Source organism: Alexandromys fortis, unplaced genomic scaffold, assembly GCF_014885135.2.
Source record: "Alexandromys fortis isolate MF-2015 unplaced genomic scaffold, M_Fortis_MF-2015_v1.1 scaffold_119, whole genome shotgun sequence".
NCBI lineage: Eukaryota > Metazoa > Chordata > Mammalia > Rodentia > Cricetidae > Alexandromys > Alexandromys fortis.
The window spans coordinates 3,642,563-3,668,109 of NW_026067991.1; the positions used below are offsets into that span (position 1 = coordinate 3,642,563).

Sequence of the window (25,547 nt, forward strand, 5' to 3'; positions counted from 1 at the left end):
ACACACACACACACACACACACACACACACACATGTGTCTGTCCCATCTCCATTTGGTACCTTTACTAACAATCTCACTCCCCACCCTGTGTGCCCTTGGCAACCACCATTCTGTTCTCTTTCTGTAGATTCCATGAGCTCGCTGCATGCAGCTGTGATTGCAAGGCTACATCCTTCTGTGCCTGGCTTATTTCTTATATCATAATATCCTTCAATGACTGGATTTTATTTTTAAAAACTTAACAGTTCATTATAATGTATAGACCAAAATTTCATATCATTGATTATATATTTAAATTAAAAAAAATGTTTTTTGAGACAGGTTCTTGCTATTTAGCCTACCTCTACCTCCCAAATGTTGGGATTAAAGGCATGTAAAGGCATGTAAAGGCATGCCCAGCAAAAATAAAAATAAATAAAACTAAAATATAAAATTTTGTATTTGTGTGTGTGGGTATGGGCGGGTATGGTCCCCTCAATGCATATGCCTTCAGAGACATCAAATTCCTTAGATCTGGAGGTATAGGTGTGGTGAGCTGCCCAGCCTGGGTTCTGGGAACCAGAGAGGCTCTTTAGCGGGAGCAGTATTCACTTTTAACTGCTGAGTCATCTCTCCATCCCCTGGTCTCACGGGGACCAGCCTTGACCTTTGGACCATCCTGCTTCCTCTTCCCCAACACTGGGTGCACAGGTGTGTACCACCTCACCTGCTGTAGGAGGCATTGATGGCGCCCAGAACTTGCTGAATGGCAGGCAAGCACTGCGCCGAGCTACATCCTAGCCCTAGATCTATAATCCATTTTGAATTGCTTTTTGCGTGTGGGGTGAGTTAGGGTATAGTTTCATTCCGTTAATGTGGGTGGCCGCTTGTCTCGATGCTGCTTACTGAAGAGACCGAACTTTCATTGTGGTTGTTAGCGCCATTGCCGAAAATCTGTTGACCATAAATGTGAAGTTTTACTTTATGGGCTGTTTTGTTCCACTGATCTGTGTCTGCTTTTTAATTTTATTTTATATTATTTTTATTTTGGGGAGGTGTATTGTAAGGAGGTTGCTTGCTTGTTCCCGGCTGCTCAGACAGGCAGGGCCAGAGGTGGCACTGGTTTTGGGACAGGATGGAAAGCTGGGAGAATTTGGGGGCCGTGGGGAGGAAAGGAGGAGCCCCTCACTCAGGATTCTGGTTGAAGCCGCTCTGCAGAAAATCAAGAACAATTACCAGCTGTTTAAGGCTTCCTCCTTCCCATCTGTAAACCTGCAGTTTTCTAGGAATTTCGCCAGAATCCCCGTTTACAGAGAAAGGGCTTCCTCTAAAGAAAACCCTCGAGCAGCCGCTGGCTTCTGGTTTTTCTTTATCAGATTATAATCCCACCAGAGGTGTCGCTCTTATCAAGACACAACAGGAACTAGAGAGGTGACGGCACAGTGATTAAGAGCCCTGTGGCTCTTCTAGAGGACCCAGGTTTGGTTCCTCTACTCACAGGGAGGCTAACAACCATCTGGAAGTCCAGTTCCAGGAAATCTGACACCCTCAGGCATGGACTCTGTGCACTTACATCCGGGCAGGTAAAACTCTCCTGCACAAAAGCAAAATAAATCTTTTCAGGAACCTTTTTTTCATAATTTATGTATTTTTATTTCTTTTATTTATTATTTTTATTTCTTTTGGTATTTAACTTGCATGTATGTCTGTGTGAGTCTGTCAGATCTTGGAGTTAGAGACAGTTGTGAGCTGCCATGTGGGTGCTGGGAATTGAATCCCCGTTCCCTGGAAGAATAGTCAGTGTTCTTAACACTGAACCATCTCTCCAGCTCCCAGTAAACTCTTTTTTTTGTTGTTTTTTTTTTGTTTTGTTTTGTTTTTGTTTTTTGTTTTTCGAGACAGGGTTTCTCTGTGGCTTTGGAGCCTATCCTGGAACTAGCTCTGTAGACCAGGCTGGTCTCGAACTCACAGAGATCCGCCTGTCTCTGCCTCCCGAGTGCTGGGATTAAAGGCGTGTGCCACCACCGCCAGGCCCCCTAGTAAACTCTTGAAGTACCTTGAGAGATACCAAAATGATCTCTATGGGTAATGCTTACTCTCCATTGAGGAGCCCACACTCACACATGGGTGTTTCTGACTTTCTTTTTACTTCTTATGCTAAAAATGTCTTCAATCAGAATCTCCCAACTCTGCTTCATAAACTGGCTAGTCCTGAAATTCTTCCCGTGTTAAAGCTGTGAACCCTGCTTTGACCCAAGACAAGGCCCGAAAAGATTAGGGAGCTCCATCTGCTGAGGGCAGTGGGAGCCGCGGACATTTTGATTAGTGTAGCTTGGTAGTGTATTGGAAATTGGCGAGTAAGAGACCGCCAGCTTTTGTTCTTTTTGTTCAAGACTGCTTTGCCTCTTTGAGGTAAATTTTAGGATTTCTTAAAACATTTTTAGTGAAAAGTGCACAGGATGTGGGTAGGACCTGCATGGCTCTGCAGGTCCCTTTGGCTAGCATACACCTTTTAAACAGTTATTCATTCTTCCAAGCCTTGCACATATCTGTACCAGGGTTTTTATTTTGGGCCACCAGCCAGCTCCCAAATAGAGACATGGAGACTTACTACTAGTTTTGAATGCTCAGCCTTAGCTTAGCTCTTTTCTGGCTAGCTCTTTCAATTCAACCTGTTTCTCTTTATCTACCTTTTGCCTTGGGCTTTTTACTTTTCTTTCCTTCTGTATATCTTACTTTCACTGCTTCTCACTGGCTGGTGGCTTCCTGGCTTCTGGCCCTGGGGGTCCCCTTTTTTTCTCTTCCTCCTTCTCCCTTTCCTATTTCCTCTCAACCTAGATTTCTCCTGTTTATTCTCTCTGCCTGCCAGCTCCGCCTATCCCTCTCTCTGTCTAGCTATTGGATGTTCAGCTCTTTATTAGACCAATCAGGGGCCTTAGGCAGTCAAGGTGAAACAAATACAACACATCTTTACATAATTAAGCAAATGCAACATAAACAAAAGTAACACACCTTTACACAAAGTAATATTCTGCAGTATAAACAAATGTAACACATCTTTTCCTAGTTAAAGTAATATTCTCTAACACATGTCACTCCAGTTTTTCCCTCCCAAGATAGAGTTTCTCTGTGTAGTCCTGGCTGTCCTGGAACTTGCCCTGTAGACAAGGCTGGCCTCAAACTCAGAGATCTGCTGCCTCTGACTCCCAAATGCTGGGATCACTGCCCAGTGTCACACAATTTTTTAAAGCCTATTTAATGTGTGTGACTGTTTTGCTCTGTGTGTGTACATGTGCCATTTGTGTGCCGGTGTTCCTGCAGAGATCAGAAGAAGGCACTGGATTCCTGACTAAAGTTACAGATGGTTGTGGGCTGCCATGGGCTCTTCAAGAGCAGCAGTGCTCCTAATTGCTGAGCCTTCTCTCTCACCCCTCCCTTTCCTTTCCTTTCCTTTCCTTTCCTTTCCTTTCCTTTCCTTTCCTTTCCTTTCCTTTCCTTTCCTTTCCTTTCCTTTCCTTTCCTTTCCTTTCCTTTCCTTTCCTTCCCTTCCCTTCCCTTCCCTTCCCTTCCCTTCCCTTCCCTTCCCTTCCCTTCCCTTCCCTTCCCTTCCCTCCCCTCCCCTCCCCTCCCCTCCCCTCCCCTTCCCTTCCCTCCCCTTCCCTTCCCTTCCCTCCCCTTCCCTTCCCTTCTTAAATTGGAAATCCCTTTCATTATTAATTTATTTCTGAGTTGTTTGCTCGTGTTTTGACGTTGTTGTGTATGTGATCATTTTCTTTTCTTTTTATTTTACTTTTTTTTTCTTTTAGCGGGGTAGTGGTTTGACAGTGTTTCTCTGTAGCTTTGGAGCCTGTCCTGGAACTAACTCTTGTAGACCAGGCTGGCCTTGAACTCACAGAGATCCGCCTGCCTCTGCTCCCCGCCTCTGCCTCCTGTGTGCTGGGATTAAAAGCGAGCACCACCACTGCCTGACTGTGTTCATTTTCTTTATTTCTTTTCCAGATATTTTGCTGTTTGTGTATAGAACTGTACTGATTATTTACAATATTAATTTTTTTAATTTACTTTTGTATGTGTGCGTTTCTGTGTGTGTTTGCTGCAATGTGCATGTATAGGTCAGAGGATAACTTTGTGGTTGACTCTCTCCTTCCACCTGTACAGGACTTCCAGAGATTGAATTTAGGTCACCGTGTCCGGCAAGTGACTTTATCCACTAAGCTATCTTGTGGGTCTCTAGATGTAATTATTTTTATGATATTTAGTGGAACATGGGAACACTTTGCTTTTCCCTGTAATTCTTTACCATTGTCTGTTTAATTTTCTTTGTTTTACTTTCCTCCTTTAAGAACCGAACTGTTATCAGGCATGTTGATACATTTTTGTAATCATAGCCATTGGAGGCAGAGGCAAGAGGATTGGGAGCTGGGGCCAGAAAGAAAAGTAAGCAAAACCAAACAAAAAACAAGAGTCGTGAACCTTCTTCCTCCACCCAGTGTGCACTTCTGTCCTTTTTACAGAGCAGTGACCAGTAGACCTGTTGGTCTGTTAGCGACTAATTGGGTCATTCTCATTCAGAGAAAAATGCTTGAGCTGCACACAAGCTCTGCTCTTGGCCAAAGGCCATCAGCACTGTTTCTGACAGGAAGGGAAAAAGAGCCGTCAACTCCGCCAAGGACACCTGTGCTCTAGGTGCTGCAGGGCAGGGAGGTCAGTAGATTTAATCTCACTGCCGAGGTGGGGACCTTTCCCCCAGACAAGTGGGGTGGGAGAGGGAAGGCTTGTCTGGCTCCAGTTTCCTTCTTAGCTTCTAGCTTTTCTTTTACAATCAGGAATGTGTGCTGGATTAATTTTTAAAAGTCCTTTATTTTTATTTTTCGAGAAAGGGTTTCTCTGTATCCTGGAACTCTGTAGACCAGGCTGGCCTCGAACTCACAGAGATCCACCTGCCTCTGCCTCCCGAGTGCTGAGATTAAAGGCGTGCGTCACCGCTGCCCAGCGAAGTCCTTTATTTTTAAAAATTTATTTTCATGTATGTGTACGCACACGTTGGGTGTCCTGCTCTGTCATTGTCCTCAGGGTCTCTCACTGAACCCGAGCGAGGTTGGTGATCAGCAAGTCCCAGCGACTCTCTTCTGTCTGTTCCCCGAGCAGTGCTGGGGCTGCAGCTGTGTGTATGGCCAGGCCACGCTTTTTAGGCAGGTGCTGGGGATTTGAACTTAGGTTCTCGTGCTTGCACCTCTGCTGAGCCATCTCAGTAGCCCCAGAATCAACACTGCCCCTCTTCCTCCTTCCCTCCTTCCCTCCTTCCCTCCCTCCCTCCCTCCCTCCCTCCCTCCCTCCCTCCCTCCCTCCCTCCCTCCCTCCCTCCCTCCCTCCCTCCCTCCCTCCCTCCCTCCCTCCCTCCCTCCCTCCCTCCCTCCCTCCCTCCCTCCCTCTGATAAGGTCTCATTCTGTAGCCCTGGCTGATGTGGTACCTGTCTGCTTCTGCCTCCCGAATGCTGGGATAAAGGCATGCACAACATTAAAACAAAACGTGAAATGAGTTTTGAAAGACTCTCCCTGTGTAGCTTAGCCAGTCTGGAATTCCCTGTGTAGCTCAGCTCGTGATCCTCCTGCCTCTCCTCCCAGGATTATAGGCATGAGCCACTCCGCCTAGTGTTTTCTCAGTGCCTAACAGACACCCATAGGCTTTTCCTCCTTGACCTGTTAGAAGATTTGCTAAATCGGTGGATTCTTTATCTTAACCAGCATTGTGTTTCTTCTTCTCTAAGGGGTGTATGCTGACATGGAGTAGCTGCAGATTTTGATGGGATGGTATCCCAAGTAATTGGATTCCAGAATTTTATTTTTAACACCTAAGTGAAACCTATCTCCCCCTCTCACTTCCCCCCCATTTTTGGGTACTCTTAAGTGTAAAAGGACCTTTTCCTTCAGTCAAGGGGAGGATGCACTGAGTTACAGGGAAAAGAGATGGCGCCCACGTGGACACGGCAGAAGTAGGAGTTGCTAACTTAAAGGCACGTGCTTGGCAGCGACTCTGGAGACTGTGTTGGCCTCAGCAAAGGAACCTTGACCTGAAATTAGCACTGGGGTCCTGTAGCCCTGCACCTGTTCAGGGAGTGACTCCCATCATGTCCTTCTCCCAGGCACTTAAAGACTTAATTACTGATGTTTTATTACTATTAATTATTATTGCTAACTCATGTGTGTGCACATGTGTAAAAGGCCAGGAGAGGGCATCCGATTCCCCGGAACTGGAGCTAGAGTTGGTTGTGAGCTGTCTGATGTGGGATCCAGGAACTAAACACTGGTTCTATGGGAGAGAAACAAGAGCTCTTAACCACTCAGCCCTCCCTCCAGCCCTGCCAGTGATGTTTATGCCAGGAACTAACCAATGAATCCTCATCTTGCTTTGAAGGGCTCAACATCTGCACTAGTGGAAGCGCCACCTCATGTGAAGAGTGTCTGCTGATTCACCCCAAATGTGCCTGGTGCTCCAAAGAGGTAGGTGTGGTGGGGAGGGAGAAGAGGGAGCGGGCGGGCTGGCGGGAAACCGTAACACACTGATGTGCACCAGAAGCTGAACGGATGCTGGCCCACTCACAGGTCTCTGACTTGTTCTGGATGTTTGCCTGAGTGTTCTACTGCAGATTAGACCTTCAGCCCTCACCTCAGCTCTCTGGATTATTCTGAGACAGTCTTGTTAAGTTGCCTGGGCTGGGTTTGAATTTTCTGACTAGCCTAACTAAGCAAGCCTTGAATTCGCAGCCCTCCTTATCTCCAGTACCCGAGACTGTAGGCCTGTGCCACCAGGCCCATCTCAAAGCTTCATTCTCTGGGTCCTTTCTTGTTTCATTTGTGTGTGCTGAACCTAAGGCCTTGTGCCCAGTAGGCAATGCTTTATTTAGCATTAAGCTATGTTCTTTCCTCAGTAGACAGGGTTGTTCACCGGGTCACACTTTTCTTTGGTTTTCATTATCTGGGGTGGAATTCAGGGCCTTGATCTACCACTGAGCTGAATCCCCAGCCCATAGATTCTGGTCCCTTTGCTGAATGTTAATTGGAGAAACCAGATTGTGTTCTCTTTCATGTGGGAACCAGTGAGGGCTCGGCTGTGGTCTCCTGAGCATTAGACAAGTGTTCTGAGGAAGAGCTGAGCTTGGGAAGTGAGTTTCTTGTGTAACAATTAAAAGCAGGTTTTGGGCTGGTGGTCTCCATAAGTACCCTAATGTAAAATAATGGCTCTGCCTTTAAAGGAAGTTTTTAAAAAAAAAAAAAAAAGTTTATTCTGAGCCACTATGGCTTAGGGACAAGGATTCCAGTATGTTCTACCATGGACAAGTTAAATGAACTTTTGTAGTCACAGAACAAAAGGAAGACAGACAGACAGACATTTGCTGCTCACATTGGTGGCAGCATCTGGCAGGCTCTACCCAAAGCTGGGGATCTCTTTCATAGGTTCTCTTTTTCATTCATTTATTCATTCATTCATTCATTTGTTTATTTTTCTTTTCAAATTCTTCCTTAGAGACAGGGTCTCACTATGTAGCTTGGCTGTTCTGGAACTCATTATGTAGACCAGGCTGGCCTCCAACTCACAGAGCCTTGCCTCTGCCAAGTGCTGAGATTAAAGACATGCACCACCATACCCAACCCTCATTTTTTTTTATTTTTAATTATGTGTATATGGTGGGTTTGTTCAGTGAGTGCAGAGGCCAGAGCCATCAGATCCTCTGGGCTGGAGTTACAGGTGGGTGTGAGCTGCCCGACATGGTTCTGGATCTCCGGGTAATATGCTCTCACCGACTGAGCCATCTCTCCAGTCCTATAGACTGCATCTTTTCTTCTGTAAGGTCAGCGATGGTAGCTCTTAATTGTCAACTTGGTAGAGCCTAGAATTGCCTGAGAGATGGGTCTCTGGGCAGGCCTGGGGGAGTTTTCTTGATTACGTTGAGTGCGGAAAACCCATCCATCCCAGTGGCTGGAGCCATTCCCCTGCCTGGGATCCTGGATTGTAGAACTCGAGAAAGGGAAGGAGTGACAGCTTCCTGCAGTCTCGGCTTTGTGATTGTGGGTGCATGTGAGCAGCTGCCTCAACCTCTGCTGCTGTGACTTCTTCAATATGATGCATGGTACCCTAGAACTGTGGGGGACCGTTCCTAGAACTGTGGGGGACCGTTCCTAGAACTGTGGGGGACCGTTCCTAGAACTGTGGGGGACCGTTCCTAGAACTATGGGGGACCGTTCCTAGAACTATGGTAGACCTTTCCTAGAACTGTGGGGGACCATTCCTAGAATTTTGATGGACAATTCCTAGAACTTTGATGGACAGTTTCTAGAACTGTGGGCCAGAATAAACCCTTTCTCCCCTAAATTGCTTTTATTGGAGTCTTTTATCACAGCACCAAGAAAAGAAACCAAGACAGGGTCTGTAACCCAGGCTGGCCTCAGGCTCCCGCGTAGGTGAGGATGATTGTGGACTTCTGGTCCTCCTCCTTCTGCAGGCTGTGAGTGCTGGGACCACAGACTGCTACCATTTGTAGCGCGTGCACTACAGGAGGGTACAGAACTAAGCTGGAGACTTAAATACACACACACACACACACAGATAGAGACACGGGGACACAGGTCATCCTTGATACAAGAGTGCCAAATTTATTGTGCTCCAGGAACGCTTATGTAGGGATCCTTAACTGATAGCCACGCCCCAGCTCTCGGGATCTTTCAGCTGCAGGCCTCATCAGAACCCACTCCCCTGCCATCAGGGTCTCATGCTCAGAGCAGCTGCAGGCACAGGTAAACAAGTTGTTTTGCTCAGTTCACTCTGCAGGCAAAGAAAGTCAAGGGGCCAGGGATCTGCAGCCCCCATCAACCACTCTTGGCTGATGTGGTGCTGAGGGTTGAAACTAGGACCTAGTACATGTAGGGCAAGCACCCTGCCAACTGAGCTGTATCCCTAGCTCTCTTTCATAGGCTTTTGACGCTACAGCATTCTTAGTTTTAGGATTGGTGGAGCCCGGAGTCTGCCATGCTCAGTGAGAAGCTTGTTTGAAAGTTGGATGAATACTATGGGTAAATAGATATTAAAGGGCCCAAGACTGCCCAGAAAATTTTGATTCTTGACTTACAGCAGTGCGGCTCTCCTTAATTATGAAGCTCTAGTCAGGTTGCAGGGTCCTTACTAAACACTCATCTTCCTCAGAAAACACACCATTTCACTGTTTCCCAGCATGCTGTCATGAATGTCATGGCGTGCCAGATGTCATGAATGACTGACATACTTAGTTATGGCCTATTTAATGCTTATTAGATAGTTATCCTCCATGGAATGATTTTATTTAAAAGAGATATAGCCAGGCATGATGACGCATGCCTGAGATCTCAGCACTTAGGAGGCTTAGGCAGGAGGACCTTAGGTTAGAGGCCAACATGTCAGAAGCCAAACAAGGGCATGAGAAATGGTTCAGCCAGCAGTTAGGAACACACACTGCTTTTGCAGAGGACCCAAATTTGGTTCCCAGTACCCATACCCATGTGAGATAGCTCACAACCAACTCCAGCTCCAGGGAGTCTGACACCCTCTTCTGCACTTTGAGAATAACTATGCGTAGGTGTACACATACCCACACATACAGACACACATATAACACATAATTAAAATTAGAAAGTAAATTTTATTTTAGAAAGTCAAAATAAGATGGTCATTTTCCGTTTTCTTTTCTTCTTTGAAACAGAGTCTCACTATGTAACCCTGGCTGACTTGGAACTCTATGTAGACCAGGCCTTTTGCCTCTGCCTCTCAAGTGCTGGTATTAAAATATGGTGTAGTTTTGTTTTATCTTTGGCACAGTGGCCATCCATGCCTTAATCTACTGCTATTTCAGCCAGCAGTTGTGACTCCACAGTTACAGGCCTGCTTTTCTGGCAGCAGCCCAACTGCTCAGGCCATAATTTGGCATGAATTCTGTTCCCACCAGCACTGTCTCTGCTGCTGCTACTACTAAAGGTAGCTTTAACTAAATCTCTGTTCTGATTATAAATAAGACTTGAGATTCAAAGGCTGCAGTGAAAACCTGTTAGCTCAGAGAGGTTGAGCAGCAACTAGTTAACCTTCTCTCCTTACTGACATCTCTCTGAAAAGGCCCATTCTTCCAGTCCACCAAACAAACTGTGCCACTCCAAATCCCTCCCCACTCCTTCTGGTGAAACTCTCTATCTCTTTCAGGTGCCATCTGATGATCTATGATTACTTTCTGTCAACTAGTTGCTAACTTAGCCTCTTGACCCAAGGTTAATTTTATTTAACTAATCCAAGTGCAAACTCGGGGTTCACAGTGTGATCAAATATACCCAACAGTGTGATGCTCAGCTTTTTTTTTTAACGTCCTATAGGAAGGAATAGCTTGGGTGGTGTTAGATATATTATTTCATAAAGCAATGCAAATATTAGATAGGCCATTTGTTTTAGTGAGTGTTCTATTGCTGTGAGGAGACATCACAACTGCAGCAACTCTTAGAAAAGAAAGCATTTAACTGGGTCTTGTTTACAGTATCAGAAGTTTAATCCATTATCAGCATGGAGGGGGAAGCATGGTGCACACAGGCAGACGAGGTCCTGGAGAGGAGTGGAGAGCTCTACATCTGGATTCGCAGGAAGAGAAAGAGCCACTGGGCCTGGCTTGAGCATTTGAAACCCAAAGCTCACCCCCCAGTAACACATCCTCTAGCAAGGTCACACCTACTCCCAACAAGGCCATACCTCCTAATTTCTCTCAAGTAGTACCATTTCCCAATGACCAAGTATTCAAATATTTGAGCCTATGGAGGCTGTTTCTCTTCAAACCACCACACCAGTTTTCCTCCTTCCTTCTTTCCTTCCTGGATTTCCTTCCTTCCTTCCTCCCTTCCTTCCTTCCTGGATTTACTGCCTTACAAATACAAACATGATACTCGGTCACTAGGAAAATGACATCATAAACACCAGGATATATTTAGTATCAGGATTGCTGCCAGTTTGGCACAAAGCATGTCAGTAGAAGCAGGGAGGCATAAAGTACACTTTACCTAACATCTTGGTTCATGAGGGACATGTGCTCCGAACAATGTTTTGCATGAATTAAGCACCATATTAATCTCATTGTAAAGTATTAATATTTGGAACTCGCTCTGTAGACTAGGCTGCCCTTGAACTCACTGAGACCCGCCTGCCTCTGCTTGTTGAGTGCTAGGATAACATATGTGTGCTGCCATGCCTAGCTGAGCTTCTTGTCTTAAAGGAAGTTTCCAGATCACTTTTTAAAACTGTTTAGAACCATGGAGACAGACTCTCCCCTTGTGAGTAAAAGAAAGCAGCCCTGTAGTTTGGGCTGGCTCTGTCTGTGCAGTGTGGCGTGTGGGAGGAGTAGGGGATAGCTTCTGGAGGTAATAACACACTTGTTTTATTGATGATATTATGAGTCCCAGAGAGGTAGAGCAACTCCTTCAGAGCCACACTTGTGTGTCTGGGCTAGGATTTGCCAGCCTCACTTCGCTTCCCAACCTCAGATGACAGTGCCTCTTAGCACATGGACTCAGCAACCCCCGTGCAGCAGGGAGGATATAACTGAACAAGTTACTCCCAGAAAGGAAGGAGTCTATATGGAACCAACCACTTCCTGTTTGTAGTATCTTTGTTATGAGCCTTCTCTGGAACAGTTTTTGGTTCTCTGTGATGTTCAAGACAAGTCCAGGTTCTAAGGTACCTGCTTACTGCTCACTTCTGTCCCTGGCCCACCCTTGACACTTCTGTCATCAAGGGGAACTGCTGAGACTTCTGAGTGTCACTTCTGCTTGTTAAGGATGAGGTCAAGCCTGTCTATTCTGTGAAAACTTCACACAGTAGGCCCATCTATCCGTCTGTCCATCCATCTACCCACCTGACCGTTCATCTATCCATCTGACATGAGAAAGGGAACTCCCTCCGCCGGTCACTGCAGGCATGGCTTTAATCTGCTCATTGCTGTATCCTCGCTCACAGTTGCTCACCTGTAGCGGTTGCTCAATGAGTATCAGCTCGAGGATTTTGTTGATTTTGTCAGATGGCTCTGTATTACATGCCGTGTTCAGGTCCTGACTTGCTCATCCCTTGTCTCCCAGGATCTCTGTATTATGACCCTTCTCCCATACTTATCTCCTCTTAATGGGCTGTTTCCCTACCTGTTGCCAGTGAAATAATCATCTTTTCTTGTTTCATTCATATCATACCCAGCATCCTTCTGAGGCTGGAACAGGAGTTCATATCTGATGAAAGAGGCTTGCTAAACAAACATGCCGTGCATCTTAGGATGACTTTGAGCGTCTGATGTCCCTGTTTCTACCCCCTACGCCTTAGGATTGCAGGTGTGTTTGCTTGTTTGTTTACATAGTGTCTTATGGTATAGATCAGGCTGGCCTCAAGTTCAGCATCTGCTTCTGCCTCCAGAGTGCTGGGGTTTTCAGGTGTGAGGTATTTCACTGGCCCACACGGCTACTGTTAATGTCTTAAAACATGGAATAAAGGTGACGTTACCCAGTGCCTAGCCTTACTGGATGTACATGAGAGGTTCAGACCAGGAGGGCCTCTAATTAACTGAACCTCCCAAATGGCTGAATGAGTCATCTGGTAAATGGCCGTTGTTTCCTATGAGCATATTCTGGTAAAATGGGCCGTGGGTTCTGGGAGCCAGGGTCTCTTTTTTACTCTGTTTCTTTCTTTCTTATACAACACTTCCAAAAGCCTGACCTGATACTGACAGTGAATAAATCATCCTAAGTGACACATCGTTGGTCTAGCCCACACACGGGGTCCTGGGCTAGCCCACACACGGGGTCCCTGGCTAGCCCAGTGGGTACCCTCTCTGCTTGCACAGAGCCTCATTCTTGGCTGTACTGGAGCAGCTTCCCAACTCTGGGGTGAGCTGTCCCTGGGGCATCGATTGTGTTTTGGGATGCTAAGGCTGGACAATCTGGGAATGGTTTTGGTCTAACTTGTGCCTTAGCAAGACAGAGTAAGTACAACTTGTGCCTTCTCGGCCCCATTCTGGGATGCTCTCAGAGGAGCAAGGTCTCTCTGCCAGGAGCATGTGATACCCAGTGGACAGCCTCAGTGGGTCCTAGCCAGAGTTAGCCAGAGTGGCTTTTTAATTTGTTTTCCAGACAGGACCTTAATCTGTAACCCAGACTGCGCTTGAACTCAGGATCCTCCTTCCTTAGCCTTCTGCAGGCTGGGATTGCAGGTGTGTGTGGAGTCCATCCTCGGTCACCACTGGCCTCATCTCCCGGGGACCCCCTGCCAGGGGACCCCACCTCTGCATCCACTTTTCCTGCCACTGTATTCTTCCATAGGAACTGAGTTGTGGGCAGCCCGTGGTGTCCTGCCTCCCTGCTGATTCTCTGCTTGCTTCTGCAGCATGGCCCGCTTGCCCTGCCCTTCTTGCTTATGCTTCCTGTGGTTGTGGTGGGGAGTGGGGAGTTGGGGGGTGGAGGGGCTTCAGCCTGACTCTCTCTGCCTTAGCACCAGGCTCTCCAGACCCTTTCCTACTGAGTAGTATACAAGCTGCCTTCTGTCTTTCCCTGTCCTCTGACCTCATGGCCTACTCCCTCAACCTGTTCTGGCCCACCTGACCCTGAGCCTTTTAGAACACTTACATTCCTTGTCCTGCCCAGCAAGGACACAGCAAACGCCATTAGTTTCTTATCTGCCGTGTTTCTAGGTTTTGGGACAGGGTTGCTCTGTGTAGCCCTGGCTGTCCTGAAGCTCACTCTGTAGACCAGGCTGGCCTTGAACTCACAGATCTGCCTGCCTCTGCCTTCCACTGGGACTAAAGGCCTGCGCCACCACTGCCCCGCATCCATCACTTTAACTGCAAACTGTGCTCTTGCCTCAGTAAATTCAACAACCCAGCCAAGAATGAAAGCGGACACTGTGGTGGCAGACTGGGGCAGCTCACATTCTCTCCACTTACATTTCATTGTCTAAAACTCACACCACTACACCCAGCTACGATGAGAATGAGGAGATGGTGTAGCTGCATGCCAGGACCCAAGGGAGAAGGAGTTGGGTGACCTGATGATCTGTGCCCTACGTGGGTATGCCAGTGTAGCCTGCAGGAGGCCAGGCTGAAGAAGCCATGGTCCCAGGAGGCAGGTTAGGGAGGATACCAAGGACAGAGATAGGCAAAGCTTGCACTCAGGTCTGGGGAACATGGGTAGGTTGCTAAGGTGTGACTGTTAAGATTCAGTGAGATGCTGTGATCCTGGACAGTACCAGGATGCTGGGAATTCCAGGAGAAGCACCAAGCCAGGCAAGGTGGCCGTGGTGGTTTTGAAGTCCTGTGGGAGGCAGGGATTTGCATGGACCAGAAGTGTGGCCCCAGCTGGGGGAGGTGCCCTTGGCCTTGGTGGCTGTGGAGAGGGAGAGGTAGGGCAAGAGGAACATTCTGGGACGTGGTGGTGGCAGGAAAGGTAGAGAAGCCAGTATCTTTATTTTATTTACTTATTTTAGTTAGAAAAGAAATGAAACACACACACACACATACACACACACACACACACACACACAAGAAAACAAAGATAAAAACAAACAAGCAAACAAAAAACTCCAACTCACAGTGAAATGTACACTCATTGAAAGAATCTCTCTGTGCTGGACTGAGTAATCACAGTCATCTTGGTCTACTGTGGATGCCTCATAAATATTTGTGCGCTGAATTAAATGAGCCGGTTGAAAACTGGCACAGCCATTTCCCCACCCCGCTCCCCCACCCCCAGCCGCAGTGAGTTTCTGGCATACACCACAGGACACATTCTGGTTTGTCATCATTTACCACCACCCCGCCTCCCCCTTCCCCTCCCCTCAGTGCAGGACGCCTGCCAAGCTGGAGTGCAGCTTGCTTGCGCTGGTCAGAGGCTCTGGCCCTGCTGTATGCAGTGAGCAAGGCCAGCCTCAGAGAGCAGCCAACCCCTCTGGGCCCAGCTCCCCTGCAGCGTTCTCACCTTCTGGCTGTTGCACTTCTTCCCTTTTCAACCCAACGCTTGGACCCACCAGGGCCTGTGTTCTTTCCCAGGGCTACGGTTTCTCAGTCTCCTTCACTGTCCTAGAAGCAGTGCCCTTCTTCCTACGAACGACCACCACATCTCTCGTCATCCGCAATGAATAGGAGTGCTTTGAAATAGTGCAGAGATGGCCCAGCACAGGAGGGCCTGTGCACTCTGGCCTTGATGCCAGCCTGGGGGAGCTCCCCCGAGCCCTGGCCTTGACTGCTGGGAAGGGGATTTGTTTGATTACTGAACCGCGCAGCCTGAAACAGCACTTTCAAAGTGACCTCAGAGCGGCAGGTGACAGAAGGAGGAGAGCCTGGTGTGGGGACTTGCAAGTTCAGGCTGGGAGCACCTCCCAAGCCTTTGATCATTAGTGCCGTGTAAAGCTATCAAGGCAGATGTGGGTTCTCATTTCTGTTCTGTCACCACTATTGGTCACTTGCCTGTAGCAGAGGCCCTTTGGGAGTCCTTAGGAGACTTGGATCAGGTGTTCCCATGTGGAGCCCTTGTTCATGCGGTGTTTGTTCATGCCCCGGAACAGTGAGCAGCTGCTGTAGCCATGCCATGGCCACTGGAAGGCCACCTTGAACTAGAGGAAACCTCTTTTTCTGTGTTGGGATCGGTCCTCTCCTCATTCCTTAGTGGTTTGTACCTCTCTGTACCTTCCATCCATATCAAGAAGGCATCTGTCCTTCAAGTTTGATGGGTGGTGGGAAGATCTTTGCATTTGGGGCTCCAGGACATCACTGTGTTTAGAAGCATGGAATATGAACTCATCCATTTTCCTGCTGTAGAATTCAGCATGGCTGTGGGTACAAAGAACACTGAACTTGAGCCCAGACGTCAGGGGATGAGATGAACTCGAAGTTCTTGGGTGACTGAGACGTGTGGATCTTTGACTCCTCATCCTTAAGAGAGGGGTGGGCACCGGGCGACTCACTCACTTTGGAATGAGATGTGTCCTGCACTTGGCAGAGGACTGGGTATGAGGTCTCCGTCATCTGAAACTCCTGAGACGTCAGACATCCAGCCGCTGTGAAGAAGACCTTCTCCATCGTGAGTTTCTTTCGTAAGGGTTTCTCATTGGTTTCCAGAGATGGTTCAGAGGCTAGGAACACATTAAGTCTTCTTGCAGAGTGTCGGAGTTCAGGAGATCTGAATTATGTTGGCATGTGTTCTTACATGTAGATATCCCCAACTCCTCCCCACCCCCACCCCCACATATGCAGCACACACACAAACACATACATGTAACCAAAAAAATAAAATTTGAAAGGCTTTATAATTTGATGTATCTTTATTCACAGAGAGGTAGCTATTGGGACATTTTTTTGACTTGTATTGTTTTCACACCTGGAAGATCATAGAACTCAGACCAGCCTCTGGTCTCTGTGGCTTTGCTTTCCTCTCTTTAGATAGTTATCTGTGTAGAACTTAAATAAGGAGCTCAGGCTACCAGAGATCTCAGGCCTAGGGGTTTTAACACTCTGTCCCTTTGTTAGTCCACCAGGAAGAAATTAGCTAAGGCTCTGTTTGGACCATGTCAGAAAGATGATCCATTTTTAAGGCCATCCTACTTGTCTTCCATCTAAAAGTTCTATAAATGTGCCGTGCCTAGTATTTCCTCAGCTGCTGGATCTGTGGGGCGAGGTCTTCGGAGACAGTGACAGGTCTGACATACGGGCAGAGGTCTGTCTCTCCAAGACCACTGAGCACATCAGTGATACCGCTGCGCCTGTCCCAAAGCAAGCGGCTGGGTCTGGGAAAGGGGGACAGTCACCATGCAGGTGAGATGGCGGTGCCAAGAAGAGTCTCAGTGTGGTCTGAGTGCCATTCCGTGTCCTTGCAGTCTGTAAGGGGTCCTGAGAAGAGGACTCATGAGAAGCGGACAGGCTGGTTCTGACCTGGCCTTTAGCAGAGTGTAAGGCGGTATAGGAAGGACTGGGGGAAGATGCCTGGTGGTGGTGGGGCTTTGTGATGGCCTGGTCCAGGCAGATGCATGGCACAGTTGGAGCTGTCCAGCAGTCAGCTTATTTATTTATTTGTTTGTTTGTTTCTTGGGTTTTCGAGACAGGGTTTCTCGGTAGCTTTGGAGCCTGTTCTGAAACTCTCTCTGTAGACCGAGCTGGTCTACAGAGATCCACATGCCTCTCCCTCCTTCGTGCTGGAGTTAGAGGCATGAGCCACCACTCGGCCTGCAGTTAGAGGGGTTCAAAGACTCTTTAGTTAAGGGAGCAGTGAACTAGGAACTCTGGACCTTTCAAGCTCTAGGCAGCACTTTAGGCTCTGGCACAGAACCTCAGGACAGCAGAGTGCCTCGTGGCGCTTCAGGAGTTGGCTCTTCCTTTTCCTGTCCCGTTTCCTCCATCATAGCAGACCAGGTGTGACTACCTGGGGGCCAGTTTAGAAGCCTAGGCTTTGAAATTTCCGTCTCTGTCTCTGTCTCTGTCTCTGTCTCTGTCTCTGTCTCTGTCTCTGTCTCTGTCTCTGTCTCTCTGTCTCTGTCTCTCTCTGTCTCTGTCTCTCTCTCTCTCTCTCTCTCTCTCACACACACACACACTCCCCTTCCATGTTTACGGACTGTAGTCATTAAGGATTTTTTTTTACAGTCAAGATTCTCCAGTGCTTAAACACATAAATTACTAAAAAAATAATTGGAAACACCAATCATTATAAAACCCAGAAACAAAATAACCACGTGGGTCCAGGAGAGTGCATCTGCTTTACTTATTTAAAATACCGCATGCCGGGTGTCGTGGTTATGCCTATAATCTCAGCAGTCAGGAAGCTAAGGCAGGAGGATTGCCACAAACTTGAGGTCAGCTTGGGATAAAACAATAATGCATTTTAAAGTCTTCTTGACTCCCCTACCCCTGACACAAGGTCTTACTATGTAGCCCAGGCTGGCCTTGAACTCACAGAGATCCACTTGCCTCCCAAGTGCTAGGATTATGGATGGGGGCTATCATTCCCAAAGCTCTTGACTTTGGGAAAGTTTGCAGAGATTCTCAGAGTCATTGATTCGTCCTAGGACAGCCGCACCCGTGATGGAGGGTGTGCCCCACTGGATTCTTATGCTTCTGCCAGTAGTCTGGCTTCTGACAGGGCGGGCTGGGGACACTGACTCATCTGAAGCTTTGCATCCTTACTGCCAGCAGCCAGGGGTTGTGGGGCCCAGTGTTGGTATCCACCCCACTACAGAAGGGAGAACAGCTTGGGCTCGCTTTGCCTTTGCTGTAAAATGTCTTTTCCTGGTGGGACTTTGGCTCAGCCGGTAGAGTGCTTGCTTAGCATGAAGCCCTGTCTTTCGCCTCTAGCACCTTATAAAACCCATCCTAGTACTTGGGAGGTGGAGGTGGGTGGATCAGAAATTTAAGGTCATTTTAGGCTACAGGTAGCCGGCTGGCCTTCAAACAAACAGACCAGATTTAAAAAAACAGACCCTTTCCCCAAAACTCCTCTGCACAGGTGTCATAGTTTATAGCAGAATGGATTTTTTTTTTCATTTTAAAATTAATGTCTCAAACTCTTGGTGTCCCATGTTAGCTTTCCTTTCTCCCAAATCCAACTTAAGAATCAACCTACCCAATCTCAATCTTTCTCAACCTTCCTTGGCCCCTCTCTCTTCTCTTTTCTTTTCAGGTTTTTTGAGACAGTCTCATGTAGCCCAAGTTGGCCTTGGTCTTGGTATGTAGCTGAGGCTGGTCTTGAACTCCTGGTCTTATTGCCTCCTGAGTGCTGGGAATGTCACTGAGACTCTCATCAACACTTCATCACATCTAAACATCAGTAAAGATGAAAGTATTTTTAGTCTACTGCTCATTTTGTCCCAATGAAGAGAAAATAGACACCCCCCCCTTTACCTCTCACCCCCTCTACACCAACCCTGTGTAGAGGGGTCGTGTGCACGCCAGGCAAGTGTTCCATCACTGAGCGACACCCCAGTACCTTGTCTTCATAGTCTACATGCTTTGGGATTTCTGCTTAGTCTTCCTGTTTTCCTGTTTGTTATAAATAACTCTTTGTAAGTGAGCCATGTTTTTCTTATGGTTTAAGTTTACCAGATTGTAAGATTACCTTATCAGAAAAATGCATCATTTATAATTTATTTTATGCGCATTGGTGTTTTGTCTGCATGTGCGTCTGTTTGAAGTTGTTGGGTCCCCTGGAACTAGAGTTACAGATGGTTGTGAGCTGCCAGGGGAATTGGTCGTGGTTGCTGGTCCTCTGGGAGAGCAGGCAGTGCTCTTAACCTCTGCGCCATCTCTCCAGCCCCTGAGTATTTTTTTTTAATTGTAGAAGACTTTGACCAGGTGGTGGTGGTGGCATACACCTGAATCTCTGGTCTACAGAGGGAGTTCCAGGACAGTAAGTAATATGCAGAAAAAGCCTGTCTTTTGGTTTTACGAGGCAGGGTTTCTTTCTGTAGCCTTAGCTGTCCTTGGCTGTACTGGACCTCATTCTGTAGACCAGGCCTGCCTCAAACCCACAGAGATCCGCCTGCCTCTGCCACCCGAGTGCTGATATTAAAGGGGTGCACCACCACCGCCCGGCAAAGGCTTCTGGCAGCACAGCGCTGATGCTGTGTGTTCACACATATGCTCCCATGTAGCTCTGCTTTTCTTTCCTCCGCCCTTTCATGCTCTCTTTTTGCACAGTGCTGGGATCTAACCCAGGTCTTGCAATGCTAGGCAAGCACTATTTATACCAAGCTACAAACCCAGCCAATTTCTTCCTCTTGCTGAATGTGTAGACAGGAGCATTTGATCACCAAAATGGAGAGTGGAAGCAATCACTTTATATGCTAACAGTAGCTCACAGCAGACCCGGGTAACAGGCGCTTTGGTCCATCCTCTGAATCCTCATGAGGAGTTGTCCGCTTTTGAACAGGGAAGACGGAGTGCACGGTTTCAGACCCAGCCTGATGCCTGCCTGCTTTTGTCTTATTCTCCGCCCAGCACTTCGGCCATCCACGGTCCGTCACCTCTCGCTGTGACTTGAAAGCAAACCTCATCCGAAATGGCTGTGGAGGTGAGATGGAGAGTCCCACCAGCCGCACCCACGTCCTTCGGAGCCTACCCCTCAGCAGCAAGGGCTCCAGTGCCACAGGCTCCGACGTCATCCAGATGACACCGCAGGAGATTGCTGTGAGCCTCCGGCCAGGTGAGGGCTCCTCAGGCTGTGTTGTGTGCCAGGGGCTCAGAAAAGCCCAGTGGGTGGGGTGTGCTAGTGTAGAAAATGGGCTTGATTGAGGTCAGAGCCAGGACGTGGTAATGGGAGGAAAGGTTCATACCGGGAAGCGGAGTATAAGGTCGCTGGAGACGAGGCCAGGTGGAATAGCTTGGCTAGGTTTTTTTTTTTTTTAAGATTGTAGTAGAGGCCTTGCCTGCATGCATGAGGCACGCATCATCTCTTCTGCAACAAACAGAATGAACAAGCAAACCCTGACCCCTCCCAAAATAACACAGTGTTATGGTAGAAAATGTGTGTGTACATTATATATACACATATGCTTGTATATACACACTAAATATATATAGTCACACACACACACATATATATACCACATATGTATGTATGTATATGTATATTTAGTCACACTATATATTTAGTCACACATCCTGCTAATTATTCTGCAGTTTCTAGTATTAGCTAGAAAGCGAGGACAGTATCGTGGTGCGGTGTCAGGCAGGTGTGAGGGAGGGCCCAGCTCTGGGAGGATTGGTGATGAAGGTCAGCACTGGAAGGGTAGTGATGAGGGTCTGGCCTCCCCATAGGGACACACGCAAGCCACAAAGATGTTTTGGTAGAGATGAAGGCTTCAGAGGGGGCTGAAAACCATTGGAATCTCTGAAGTTCTAGCATCATTGTGAATATATTTCTAGAGACAGAAACTCTTGAAACCATGATGCCTCTCAAATTTTTTTTTTTTTTAATTTTTCGAGACAGGGTTTCTCTGTAGATTTTTGGTTCCTGTCCTGGAACTAGCTCTTGTAGACCAGGCTGGCCTCGAACTCACAGAGATCTGCCTGCCTCTGCCTGCCTCCCGAGTGCTGGGATTAAAGGCGTGCGCCACCACCGCCCGGCAGCCTCTCAAAATTTTGAAGACACAGTTTTAATATTTACAAAAGAAACAGGAAGAACCCTCTTATGTGAGGAGAGGGGGTGTGTGGATGTTGTACTTAGCAAAAATCTCAGTTTACTGAGTGGATTCTTGCCTCCAGGGAGCTCTCTTGTTGAGGGGGTAGCTGTCAGGGGTGTGGGGATTAGCTCTTCCAATGTAAAGCTATAGCGCTACTTTCATGCCCTGCCTCCACCTCAATTAGCATTTGTTGAGTAAAAAGGAACACTTACACAAGATCAGCCAAGAACAAGACTCAGCATGACTTGAAAGATACCCCATGAAGGCCAGGTTACTCTCTTAGGGTAGGTCTGAAGGAGAAGAGAGGGGGCTGGGTGTTGAGGGGGGAAGGGTAGGGAGAGGGAAATGGGGAAGGATTTCCTCCCTTATTCTAATTTTTTTTAAAAATTTATCTTGGGCTAAAGAGGTGGCTCAGCCACTAAAAGTTACATTTCTTTGCTTGTCGTGGTGGCATACATCTTTATCCCAACACTTGGGGGGCAGAGGGAAGGCTATAAGTTCAAGGTTAGCCTGGTCTACATTTTGAGTACCAGGCCAGCCAGTGCTTCATAGTGAGACCTTATCTCAAAAACAATTCTATCCATGCATCCATGCATGTATCCATTCATCCTTGCATGCTTGCACACATGCATCCATCCATCCTTGCATCCATCCATCCTTGCATCCATCCATCCATCCTTGCATGCATGCATCTATTCATCCACCCACCCATCTATCCACTTGTGTGCCTGTGTACACACGTGCGGAGGTCGGAGAACAGCTTGTGGAAATCTGTTCTCTGCTTCTACCATATGAATCCGGAGATCAAGCTCAGGTTGTCAGTCTTTTCAGCAAACTATCTCTCTGGCCCTTCGTTTTTATTATTGCTTTTATTTTTAAATTTTATTTTATATGTGTAAATGTTGGCCTTACATGTATTTCTGCACCACATCCATGCCTGGTGCTTCCAGAGGCCAGAAGAGGGCATTGGATTCCCTGGAAAAGTTCCAGATGGCTTAGAGACACCATGTGGGTGCTGGAAGTCAAACCCAGGTCCTTTGGAAGAACAGCCAGTGCCCTTAACCATCGAGCTGTCTTCCAGTTCCCCTTCCATTTTTAAAATTTTTTAATTGCAATTTATTTGTGCGTGTGTAGGTCAGAGGACAACATTTTTCTGAGTCATATTTCTTCTCCCATCATGTGGGACTGAGATCAGACCCAGGCCGTCAAGCTCAGAGGCAGTGTGCCGTGACCTTTGGGCCATCTTACTTACAGCCCTCCTTGTTTAGTTCTTAAGTAGTATTTTAAAACTGTTTTTCAAATTGAGACGTAATTCACATATCACATGACTGTATCATTTTAAAATGTTTGGGTCGCTGGTTCTAAGTTGACTGTGAAGCTGGGTAAGCATCACACTGTCTAATCCCAGATCATTTTCCCACCAGCAGCTCGAACTAAACCATCATTTCTACAGTGCCACCCTCACCGAACACTCCTCCTCTGTTATATAACTTCGGGCCTGTAATTCATCCACGTTGTGAAATATGCTTTCAGCTGGTGTTTTTGAGCAGGGGTCTCACTGTGTGGCTCAAGCTGACCTGGAATTTGTGACCCTCCTGTCTTGACCCTCCACGGCAGGTCCTGCCATGCCCCTTACTCCATTCTTTTTATGGCCAAAGGATGCGCCATGTTCTTGGGCTGCGCTTTAGTTGACAGACAAACTGTTTCCACGGGGCAATTCTGAATATTCATGTGCAAGATTTTTGGGGGCCATGTGTTTTCAATAATTTTGGGTCTATAGCTAGGAGTAGAATTGCTGGATCATATGGTAATTCTGTATTTAACTTTCTGAAGAACTGCCAAACTTTAAGCAGGGTTTTGTATAAATACAAGGATCATGTTTTCCATTTTATTTCAGCACTGGAAACCGTATGTCAGGATAAGAATTTTTTTTTAAAAATCCTTAACAAAAAGCTTGAAATTCTTAGGACGTGCATTTTAAGTAAAGCTTAGAGAGATAAGCAAAGGCAGAGATGGTTTTCAAACACCAGGATACTCAAAAGGTTCCTTCGAGTTATTCACCTGAATCTTTTAGTTTCTTAACTATTGCTTTTTTAAAAGTGTATTATTGTTTGTGTTGTGCACGCATGATGTGTGTGTGTATGTGTGTGTGTGTTGCGCCACACATGTGCCCCAGTGCGTGTGTGGAGGAGAGAGGACACCTTGTTTTTGAGACAGGATTTCTCTATGTAGCTCTTTTTGGCCTGGAACTCACTCTGTAGACCAGGCTGGCCTGGAACCTGTAGAAATCCACTTGCTTCTGCCTCCCAAAGGCATTAAAAGGCATGCGCTACCATGCCCAGCCAGAGGATAACTTTACTGATGGCCTGAGTTCCGATCCCTGGGATCCGCATGAATAGCTGGATACAGCAGTGTCCTATGTACCCTTAGCATTGCTGAGATGGGAGGGGAAACTGGAAAATTAGGAAAACTGCCTCCGAGTTTGCTGGTCAGCAGCCAGGAATATATGGGTAAAAATACAGAAACAAGAGTGACCCCATTACTGAACAAGGTGGAAGGCAAGAACCAGCTTTGGAATATTGTTCCCTGACCTCCTCGTGTTGGATGCACAATGGGAACACACACATAACCACCACCACCACCATTTATCTGAAGATGGCAGGAGTCTTTATTTGTGAAGATCCTGTCATGTCTTGAATTGTGAACAAAGCCAGTCTTGGAGCTCTGTTCTCAGTCTAGCAGGGTTTCCCATCTGATGCCTGTTCCCAAGGGCAAATGGGAGACTTTCTTATTAAAGGGAAGCCAGAGCAAAGAAAGTGTTAAAATCCCTTCCAGGCGGGCGGCTAGTTAGTACTTGATTATAGTGGGAGAACCTGTACTTAGGAGCAGAGCGTGGGCAGGAATCCTGTGCTAACCACAGGCAGCGCTGGGCGCTGTGAAGTCACAAAAACAGGGCTAGAGAGGGGCTTTGGGTTGAGGGAGGGGCTGCTGAGCTGGGGGTAAGGGTGGGGACCTCCTTTCTCTTAGGTGCAGGAGATCAGCTTCTCTTTGTAGTTCCCTTTATTGCGTGTCTCTGATCCTGCCGCTGGTCCTGAGGTGGGGATTATGTGGAAAAGCAATGGCTGTGCAAGCCTGTAGGGCTCACAGGTAGAGAGGGAGACTGTGTGGGGGGGAGGGGAGGATAACAGATCCAGGCATGTGGCTTGGGATGTTGTCACCAGAGGCAGGCACACACCAGCTCTGTGGGTGAAGGTGGGGTCCGTGCCCCCTGCTTAGGCCATCAGTTAAAGTCCCAGGCAGTGTAAGACAGCAGCTTGCTGGGAAAGCAAGGAAGGGAAGAGTGTGTCTAAGTAGAGTCACACCCAAAGGTGGGAAAAGAGCCCGGACTTTTTCCTGGCAAAATCACTCCACACATGGCTCTGGTGCCACCAGCCTCCCTGTCACTTGCAAATCAGAGACGCCACCCTTGCTGGGCTGCCGGTGTCCTCCCCGCAGAGTGACGTCCCCACCGAGAGTGGATGAGAGTTTCCATCCCACAAAAACTGCTGAGGGAACACATTCCATGATCGACAGAGCCCATGTAGGAGGGCATGGCATTTAAAGTCTCATATGTAATGGCCAGAGCTTAGCACGGTTGGTCCTACACTCCTCACCCTGTCTCTTTCTGTCAAACTGGGAGAAACCCTCCCTTTAATATTTATATCTTCCCCGTGGAGAGAGGCATATGTGTGCGTGCACTCTCTCGGTGAGCTATTTCTCTTAGGATTTAATGCCAAGACGTGGGCCACTTCCCAGTACAAAGCAGGGACATCTGGATTTTATACCTCACGTCCTTCTTCGCTTTCATAGCTGGAAAATTTGGAGTTAAATTTGCGTGCCTAAAGCTATAGCCCAGGCAAACTGGAGTTTCTACAAGACGTTTCTGTCCCTTTTTATCCCTGCACGAATCACTTTAATTTAAAATTGCTTGTGATTTTTAACTTTTTGGAGCATTGGCACCAAAGATTTTCTTGTGTGAGAGCTTGGAACCTTATGTGCAATATTGGTTTTAATCCACACTATGATTAATATCTTCTTCACTGAGGCAGAATTAAGTCACAGGTTGAAAGGAACTGGGGGCCTACTGAGCACTTAGTGACCAGGTGTGGCTCTCCCAGCTCCGAGCCTGGCGCTGCCCTGCCCAGGGGAGCCTCTCAGCTCCCCCGAGTCCAAGCCACTTCTCCATCTGTTAATTGATGGCAGACTTCAGTAAGGTTGTAGTACATTCTGGATAGAAGATGGCCTAGGGGAACTGGGAGGATGGGCAGGTGTCAGAAAGCACACCAGACCCCGTGAGGAGGTCATGGATTTGGACAGAAGAGGTTCTGTCCA

General features: G+C 47.4%; 1 protein-coding gene across 2 annotated transcripts in view; it reads left to right on the plus strand.

Moving 5' to 3' along the window:
* Window positions 1-25,547, plus strand: part of Itgb5 (integrin subunit beta 5) — a 108,068-nt gene that overhangs the window by 9,064 nt on the left and 73,457 nt on the right. Inside the window, exons 1-3 of one of the 2 annotated variants that reach the window (XM_050159830.1) lie at window positions 6,411-6,481; window positions 12,225-12,355; window positions 19,993-20,197. In XM_050159830.1, coding sequence (XP_050015787.1) covers window positions 20,071-20,197 — 127 coding nt within the window. In that variant the 5' untranslated portion in view covers window positions 6,411-6,481; window positions 12,225-12,355; window positions 19,993-20,070. Of the gene's footprint in view, window positions 1-6,395; window positions 6,482-12,224; window positions 12,356-19,992; window positions 20,198-25,547 lie in introns of those variants that run through there. The other variant, XM_050159829.1, reaches the window with a different exon arrangement.